Below are 9,572 nucleotides of genomic sequence, written 5' to 3'. Positions count from 1 at the left end.
CTTCACTCACTGAAGTGGCGACAAAATGTGGAATTTTAAAAAAAGCGTCCTTTTGAGACGGAGCAGAAAACCACCTTAAACACAGCAAAGCCACACTAGAAACATTTTGAGGAAAGGTGTGTCTAGACAGTAACACTTCATCTCGTCATGAGAACGTCAGTGCAGGACGTGACCAGGCTGTGTCAGCAAGAAAAGTCTGAAAACATCTACAGAGATTACAGATAGTATGGTTGCAGTGCATAAACCCCTCATTACAGAGATAAATGCACATTTGATAGTTCAGTGGTGCAAAACCCTTTAGGCACTGCAGAGATGTGGAGAAAGGGCAGAGTAGTTTTCCCATATTCCTAACAAATGGACATACATGCATACAGGCCAGAATGCTTGAGCTTGACTCCTGCATTGGGATGGTCTGAAGGCTCTGTTGTGGGGGGGTTTGCTGTTATAGCTTGGCCCAACACGTTACAAGGCACTATGTATGTTTCCTTTAGTTTGTAATCAGCTTTTATTTTCTAACATGTTCCCTGGTAGAGTTTATTAGGCTGGTTAATTGTTCCGCTGAGTAAAGGTGGTTTAAAAAGTGCTTAATCTTGTATGTCAGTAGCTACCACACTCTGCTGCCCCCTAGCGCACATTACAAATTCAGACATTCACACACTACATTGAACTACATTGAAAAGAGCTTGTGTTTAATATCTGAAGTGAATGCAAATACAATAATCAAATAGGCATTTTGCAATGCATTGATTTAGCTATCAAAGTAATGAAAGGCAGGATCTGTGTTTTCTTAACTTATAGTAAAAAGCCTGAAGGGCTTTATGGTTTGCAGGCGTCCCACTGCTGCAGTGTGGATGGGGAAAATGTGGAGCCTCTTATGTGGGCTCAGCATAGCTCCTTATTTACAATACAGTAATTTTACTGTATTTGTGTTTATGCAACAGGGTCATCACCAGAAACTTGTTTTTGGAACCAACTGTACTACTTAAAACACAACGATTTTTTAGGATGCATAGATCATAGCTGTAAAAATGATAGTAGTAAGTCCAAAACTAGGCTTAATCTGTCTTCAGGAAAACTTGAATTACTATGTTACGAGAACAGTTTTACATATAACACATCCATGCAAAGATTTATTTTATATAAATAACTGAAATAGAAGCCATGATAGCCATAATAGTCACAATAGGCAACCTGACTTACAAGGAGTCAGTTTGGTCTGAGTTAGTTTACTACACACCAAAACAAAATAACTCACCAACTGTTCTTAAGAAAAACATTATTTAATCCACTTAGTTCCCTTGAAGATTCTAATATTCACCAGGGTTTTCTTATGTGGGATTTGTTCTTAAGAATCTGATGTGGACTTTTTCTTTGGACCTTTCCCAAGAACAAATTAAGCAAAAAACCTGAGATACTGCAGAGTAAGTCCCAATTCTAGAGCTTTTATCGGTGTCATAAGTCACAGTTTGGATTACTGCAGTGAGGGTACAACCTGGAAAAGCGACTTGAACAGTTTACTTGCTCAACCACAACAACCATCATTCTACACTGGGTACATGTAATGTTTATGCGCACCTTTGGATTTTTGCAAACAGAAGCAGAGCTTGAGAAGTTGTTTTATCATTTGCAGTGTTTGTTTGAAATTCCTTTCTGTTCTTGATTTGCTTTCAGCTATTTAATCTCACCTTGTGCTGATAACAGCTACATTAGCGCAGTGAGTATAGAGCTGATACACCCCCAGACAATCAGGCACTACAAATGGAAGCGGCCTGACCAGGTGATTAAAAATGCTGCTGATAAAGTCTGTCACCTGAAGGTGACCCATGTTAAATATGACTGCTTCTCCTCTGTGGCTAGATTATACTGTGAAATGAGGCAGTGGGGTTGATTTGAATTCCGTAAGGCTGGTCATGGATCAGAGCAGTCAGAGTTGAAGACAAGGTGAGAGCAACTCTTATCTCTAAACTGTGAGAGACTTTTTGCTGATAACCTAATTTTAGGACAGGGTCCAGCCACTTTACCCACCTCAAGGAACACAAACAACTGGAGGAGTCCAGCGTGACTGGACATAATTATTTTTTCCAAGCTAGAGAAAAAACATTTCAGCCTTGACCACTGTCATCTGACCATGCTGAACTGCTTTGCTTCTCCATTTTTTTGAGGAGGTATGTTTTGATTAGAGCGAGGCCCAACCTGTCTTTCTTAGACTGATCTGGCTGTTTTAACTCTTTCTAATACCTGCTTACGTTACAGCAGAAAGTCAACCCTATTAGGCCATCACTGCATGTTTTGGGTCAGATGGACAGACGCAGGAGTCTGGAGTCACTGGAGGAGCAACTGCGTTGCCCTGTGTGTCTGGAGGTTTTCTCGGAGCCTCTCATGCTGCAATGTGGTCACTCTTATTGCCGTGGCTGTGTCCGCTCTATGGGCATGGACCCTCTGGGCCAGCTCCAGTGTCCAGTGTGCCGCAGTGCAGTGGATGGGGACAGTCCTCCACCCAATGTGGCACTGGCACGCATTGTGGATGCCCTACGGGAGATCAGTAACCCAGGCCAGGGCCCTCCTGAGACCTGCAACCAGCATCATAATCCCCTAAGCCTGTATTGCGAGGAGGACCAGGCACTCATCTGCGGTCTGTGCGGCAGCATTGGAGGACACCGCTCCCATAAAGTCACCCCAATCAGCAGCGTCTACAGCCGCATGAAGGTACACAACCTGCTGCTTTTGTGAGAAAAGCGATTAGGTGTTTTTTTTTTTTTTAACCTGCGAAAAGAATAGGAGACACTCTTTTTTAATGTTATTTTCAGAGCTCCCTTTGGGACCCATGCAAAATATTTTGCGATTCTACAGTCCTTGGCCTTTATTTGAGAACAGTAAATCTATACACACTAATTAGGAAGGGATTGCAGTGTCTCTGTAGGCCTGTACTCTCATACGTTCTTCTTTAATAGGGGCTGAAACAGAATATTAAACAGTGTTCAGTAGAAAGAAGACAGGGTTTTGTTGCCTTGTCACAGGCACAGCCATAACAGAATTTTCTGGGGTTAAATTCAATTTCCTTTCATTACGTGTTCACACTGCATCCATAAAGCATTACTGAATGCAATTATAGATTGCATAATGCCAAAAAAAACACAAAGTGAGATGCAATGTATTGTAGTCGAGCACTGTGCATTTTATATTTTCACAGGAGGACATTTCAGGTCTGATGACTGAGTTTCAGACTCAGAAGAGGAAGCTGGAAGATCAGACTTGTAAAATGGCATACAACAAGTCTCGCATTACTGTGAGTTAACTTCACTACTGCAAACAAAGATATGCAGAGAAAACAATATGGTCAGCTCCATTCTCACTGCCAACCTTTTTAAAGATGTGTTTAAGTAGCTGAATCTCACTGAAACATCTATCTTCTAATTAAAGTAAATGTCTAACAAAAACCCTTATCAGTCAATATCTATTAGATACCACCTCCTTACCAACAACCTATTTGAAAGGCATGCTAGAAGAAAGTCTTGTATTTAATCAAATAACAAACATAAGCAGCTGGTGTTCGCCAGGTGCTACTGGAACATCTGCTGAAACTGGGTTTTCTGATTGGATGAGACAAAAATCGAGGTTTTTGCTTACAAACACTCAAAGTGGGTTTGGCATTGAAAAGACTAATTACACAGAAAAGAAGCTCTTCCCCGCTGTTAAGCATGATGCATGATTAGTGATGTTTTGTGGCTGATTTTCCTCCAGATATCCTCGGAACTGTTTTAGGATACTTGGCATCATGGACTCTTTGAAGTACCAGGAGATATTAAATGAAATTCTGGTTGTATCTGCCAAAAAGCTAAAACTAGGTTGTGGTTGGACCCTCCAGCATGATAATGATCCAAAACATTCGTCCAAGTCCACATAAAATGGCTCAGTAACTACAGGATCAAGCTTTTGAGATGGCAATCTAGTTTTCTCAACTTAAGCTCCACTGAAAATATTTAGAGTGAGCTGAAGAGGAGAAAGTGGCTTTTTTCTCATATTTTCAATCTGAGTTTGTGCTAACCTCAAATAAATTACCATTTTACCAAGGGTGCCAGTTATTATGGAACTTTACTGTACTGGACTATAAGCTGATGGTGATATGTGTGTGTGTGTGTGTTTGTGTGTGTGTGTGTGTGTGTGTGTGTGTGTGCGCAGAATGAGTCAGATGTGTTGAAGTGGGTGGTACGGAAGGAGTTTGGTGAGTTGCGGCGCTGTATGGAACTGGAGGAGGCCCGCTTTATGCAGAAGGTGGAGAGCACTGCCTCCACTCTCATCTCCTCCATCCAGGCCCAGGCTGACCACATGAGCCAATTACTGGCCAAATTCCAAGAAGCCGAAGGCACACTAGAAGCCCTGAGCAACGAAGGCCATCTGGACTTTATCACTGTGAGTGAAAGGAGGGGCAGGGAGTATACGAGACAGAGGAGCTATATGTGATAGAAAAAAACATTTGGCTTTTTAAGGAGTTGTACATGTGAGTCAGAATAGCCAGTCAGTATCCACATGGCCGAGGCCGAGGTTTTGTACTAGCATTTCTCCTGAAAGATTCTTTATGAATATCTCGGGTAGTTAAAAGTGAAAATGACACGGAATATTAATCACTTATACCTTTACAGAGAGCCATTACAGCATGAATAAAAACCACAACAGCTCCTCTTTCAAACATACACTATATTCCCAAAAGTATTCGCTTATCTGCCTTCACACAAGAGCAACATCCCATTCTTAATCTATAGGGTTTAATATGATGTCAGCCTACCCTTTACAGCTATAATAGCTTCAACACTTAGGAGTTAGGAGTGTGTTTATGGGAATTTGTGACCATTCTTCCAGAAGCACATTTGTGAGGTCAGATGTTGGACGAGAAGGCCTGGCTCGCAGTCTATGCTCTAATTCATCCCAAAGGTGTTCTATCAAGTTGAGGTCAGGACTCTGTGCAGGCCAGTCAAGTTCTTTCACACCAAACTCACTCATCCATGTCTTCATGGACCTTGCTTTGTGCACTGGTGCGCAGTCATGTTGGAACAAGAAGGGGCCATCCCCGAACTGTTCCCTCAAAGTTTGGAGCATGAAATTGTCCGAAATCTCTTCGTCTGCTGAAGCATTAAGAGTTCCTTTCATTGGAACTAAGGGGCCGAGCCCAACTCCTGAAAAACAACCCAGCACCATAATCCCCCCTCCACCAAACTTTACACTTGGCACAATGCAGTCAGAAAAGTACTGTTCTCCTGGCAACCGCCAAACCCAGACTTGTCCATAGTATTGTCAGACAGAAAAGCATGATTGGTCACTCCAGAGAACATGTCTCCACTGCTGTAGAGTCCAGTGGTGGCACTTTACACCACTGCATTCAACGCTTTGCAAGGATGCAGCTTCTTGGCCATGGAAACCCATTCCATGAAGCTCTATACGCACTGTCACAGGAAGTTTGTAGGTCTGTAGCGATTGACTCTGCAGAAAGTTGGTGACCTCTGCGCACTAATGCACCTCAGCATCCGCTGACCCCGCTCTGTCATTTTACATGGCCTTCCACTTCATGGCTGAGTTGCTGTCATTCCCTAACACTTCCACTTTGTTATAATACCATGGACAGTTGACTTTGACGAGGAAATTCCATGACTGGACTTTGCACAGGTGGTGTTGCACAGGTGGCGTCCTATCACGGTACCATGCTGGAATTCACTGTGTGACCCATTCTTTCATAAATGTTTGGAGAAGCTGTCTGTAGGCCTAGGTGCTTGGTTTTATACACCTGTGGTCATGGAAGTGATTGAAACACCTGAATTCAATGATTTGGATGGGTGAGTGAATACCTTTGGAAATATAGTGTATCATAAAACAGTATATGATAACATATACAGTATGATGTAAAAATCAGAGACTGCCCTTCATTTATTAGGGTTTCCTGCCAAACAGCATCACAAATAGACAAACATATATTTAACAGAGGATTGCATACAGGCCTCACCAACTTAATCTAATGGAAAGCTTTTTAATACTTAGAACGTCCACCCCTTCCCTTTATTACCACTTTCATGCCTTTTAGGAAACATATTTTCAGGGATACACTTCTACACCTCCAAAGTTCAGTCTTAGAAGTTGGTTACATTTTCTGCCTGTCATGATCCAAAAAATCCCAAACACATTCAATACCGTTGAGGTCTGGACTCTAGGGTGGTCAGGGCATTGTTCTGGGTACAACAGCATCTACACATGAAAGCTTCAAGTACTGATTATCTGATGGTGTGTCAGGTCTTGCAGGACTGTCATATTTCCTTGGTATTGTTTATTTATTATGTGAACTCCACTTTTGGAACATCCTTTTTTCACTAAATGTCTTTGACTTATGCTGTCCTTGTGCAAGTGTATTATCTTGTCTAATCTCCTCTGAAATATGTCCTGAAAAAGAATACTATGTACTTAATAGACATTTTTACTAAATGTACAACATAAATAAAGTGGCCACTGACATTTGCTGAGTACTGTATAACATAAATAATAACATTTGAGTAGTAGTATTTTTAGGCTTTAATTGCTTTACATGTGTTCTCATTACCCCTCCTTGTAATTTTGTTGGCATTAAAGTGACTTCTAAATGTACTTGTTTGATTATTTTCACAGAAATATGGATCCATTGCTCCAAGGTATGGACCACTGAAAACTTTGCATTTGCAGCTGGATTTGAACAACAGTGCTTATACTAATGCTGTAACAGAAACTGGCTCAAGTGTGGCTTTTTTTTTTGCTTTGCTTCTTTTTTGCTTTTTTCTTTGTGGTGATAGTTTTAATATCAGTAAGTAAAACGTGGTCTTATTTTTGTGCTATTCTTTAAACATCTTTGGCTTGTATCATCTGAATCATGTGCAACAGCATTCTATGGTATTAACAGTATTTGAAAGTCATCAATAACTTTTATTTATTCTAGTGACAGTTGTCTAGCCGTCACATCCTACTCCAGCTGAATGAAAGCAACCAGATTCAGCTCTAATAGTTTCCAAATGACACCATGGAACATAAGACAGCTGGTTTTGACATGCCTCTGATGATTAGGGATTGTATGATGGAGTTGCTCAGCATGGGAAGCTCAAGCTTTCTGTGACATTGCAGGTTTAGAGAGAGCCAGCAGAGGGAACAGAGGAAGGAGAGGGCCTACAGCTCTATCAGCTTCAACCCAGGCTTCAATCACAGTGACATCAAAATCGCTGTATGGAAGCGATTGCACAGGAGAGTTCTACCAGGTAAAGAGAGTTCAGTCACTGAGAGAAATCATAGCACGTGGTACACAACTGACCCTGGTCTGTGTCCATGCTTCACCGATTCACGTAGTTTGTAGACCCTGTTAAAAAAGAAGATTGTTTAAAATGAACTTGAACAAATTATACAAATGCAGTGCATAGCAAAACTATTAAACACTCATGCTGCTTATAGATGTTTTTCCAGTGAGTTTTATTATGAACTCATATGCCTTAATACAAATTTTTTTTTTTTTGTTGGTTATACTAAATATTAATGTTTGGGGCTTGAATATGAATTCACACATTTCAGTTTTTTGCTTTTTGTTAAAATCTCAGCAAACGTGTTAGAACAAAGACGTTCAAAGGTAAAAACACTGATTACGCTGCCAAAAGTAATATCATAACAAGTGAAAACTTATTAAATGTATTCAATAAATCTAATATTTCTCATTGAGTCTGTTGTAATTATTAATAGTAGTTAGATTTTTCCACTTATTTTTGTACATTTTTACTTGTTTTAAGTGATTTTATCTAGTGAAATGGTCTTATTCCATTGGCAGATTAGTTTATTTGTTTTAAGAAAGAAAATTTTGCATATTTCAAGAAATAATGCTTAAAACAAGTTAAATGATCTGTCAATGGTATAAGACACGTTCACTGCTTAAAAACAAGTAAAATATGTCTAGAAATAGGTTAAATAGTCTCACAGTATTCTTATGACAGTATCATAATGAGAAATAGAAGATATATTGAATATGTTTAAGACGTTTACCCTTCCTAAGGAATCATTTTTTGCAGTGGGTAAAACTATAGGTAATTATTCTGTGTAATTCAGGAAATGCTGGAAAATTTTAAGTTAAAAGAACTTTAAGTGCTTTTATAAGTCACTACAGTCTGTATGCTTGCAAGGATACATACACCCACTCTACCCCTTCTGCAGCCCCTGAGTCTCTGAAGTTCGACCCTCTTACAGCTCATCCCATGCTGCAACTCAACGAGGACCTCACAAGTGTGGAGTGTGGTGTCATCGTCAAACGACTGCCCAATAATCCAGAGAGGTTCAGCTACAGCTACTGTGTGCTGGCCAGCCGTGGCTTCTCCTCAGGCAAGCATTACTGGGAGGTCCAGGTGGGACAAAAGCCAAAGTGGCGGCTCGGCCTAATCAAAGGGACCACATCCCGCAAAAGCAAGTTGCCCAAGAGCCCCGAGGGTGGAGTGTGGCTGATTGGGGCGAAGGAGGGCAGGCTGTATGAGGCTTTCGCTAGCCCACGGGTTACTCTGCCTCTCACAACCCAGCCCCAGCGAATGGGCATCTTCCTGGACTATGAGAGAGGAGAGGTGACATTCTACAATGCGGACAGTCCGGACGAGCTGGGTTTTATCTATTCCTATCAGGCTGAGCTGCAGGGCAAAGTGTACCCTCTGTTTGATGTATGCTGGCATGAGCGCAGTGCCAACAAACTGCCAATCTCCCTGCCCCAGCCACTTCCTGAAGTGTGACCTACCTCCAGCCGACTTGTAAAATCTCCAGCAACCTTCAAAAATAGATGCTTTAAGATGCTTTTCTTCTGTCAATCATTTTTACAGCTGCCTTCTCACCTTTCTGTGCTTTATATGTGACTTGCATTATATGCTATTGTGATTCTCTTGTCTACACTTTGTGCACAATTATTAGGCAAGTGAGTATTTTGATCATATTATCATTTTTAGGCATATTTTCTAACTCCAAGCTGGATAAACTTGAATGCTTAATGGATTTAAGCATAGCAGGTGATGTGTATCTGTGTAATGAGGGAGGGTGTGGCCTAAGGAGGTCAACACCCTTTATCAAGGTGTGCATAATTATTAGGCAGCTTTTTTCTTTAGGCAAAATGGGCCAAAAAAGAGATTCTGACTCTGAAAAGTTAAAAATTACCAAAAGTCTCTCAGATGGATGCAGAACTCTTGAAATTGCTAAGATATTAGGGGCGAGATCACAGAACCATCAAATGTTTTGTTGCAAATAGTCAACAGGGTCACAAGAAACATGCTGAGAAAAAAAGACGCAAAATAACTGCCAAGGATTTGAGAAGAATCAAGCGTGAAGCTACCAGGAACCCATTATCTTCCAGTTCTGTCATATTCCAGAACTGCAACCTAGCTGGAGTATCAAGAAGTACAAGATGTTCAGCGCTCAGAGACATGGCCAAGGTAAGGAAGGCTGAAACCCACCACCACTGAACAAGACACATTAGCTTTACATTACATTTATGGCAGACGCTCTTCTCCAGAGCGACTTACAATTTCATCATTTTACATAGGTAGCCTAAGGCA

At 41.0% G+C, this 9,572-nt stretch overlaps 1 protein-coding gene across 1 annotated transcript; it reads left to right on the top strand.

The window, feature by feature from the left end:
• The first annotated feature begins 2,191 nt into the window (after positions 1 to 2,191).
• LOC108426894 (E3 ubiquitin-protein ligase TRIM50) lies at positions 2,192 to 8,933 on the top strand. The gene is made up of 6 exons (XM_017696702.2): positions 2,192 to 2,706; positions 3,191 to 3,286; positions 4,180 to 4,410; positions 6,646 to 6,668; positions 7,132 to 7,262; positions 8,200 to 8,933. Exons 1-6 carry the CDS (start codon positions 2,299 to 2,301, stop codon positions 8,757 to 8,759), a joined length of 1,449 nt encoding a protein of 482 aa, XP_017552191.1. The 5' UTR covers positions 2,192 to 2,298; the 3' UTR covers positions 8,760 to 8,933.
• The last annotated feature ends 639 nt before the right edge of the window (positions 8,934 to 9,572 follow it).

Source organism: Pygocentrus nattereri, chromosome 17 (assembly GCF_015220715.1).
Source record: "Pygocentrus nattereri isolate fPygNat1 chromosome 17, fPygNat1.pri, whole genome shotgun sequence".
Lineage (NCBI taxonomy): Eukaryota > Metazoa > Chordata > Actinopteri > Characiformes > Serrasalmidae > Pygocentrus > Pygocentrus nattereri.
The sequence above is the reverse complement of the archived record's forward strand: the minus strand, read 5'-3'. Positions and strand labels throughout refer to the sequence as shown.

Excerpts from the sequence above, each read along its gene's own strand:
- LOC108426894 (XM_017696702.2), top strand. The coding sequence starts at position 2,299 with ATGGACAGACGCAGGAGTCTGGAGTCACTGGAGGAGCAACTGCGTTGC. Across the intron at positions 4,411-6,645 it reads GCCATCTGGACTTTATCACT|AAATATGGATCCATTGCTCC; the intron begins GTGAGTGAAAGG and ends TTATTTTCACAG. Across the intron at positions 6,669-7,131 it reads TATGGATCCATTGCTCCAAG|GTTTAGAGAGAGCCAGCAGA; the intron begins GTATGGACCACT and ends GTGACATTGCAG.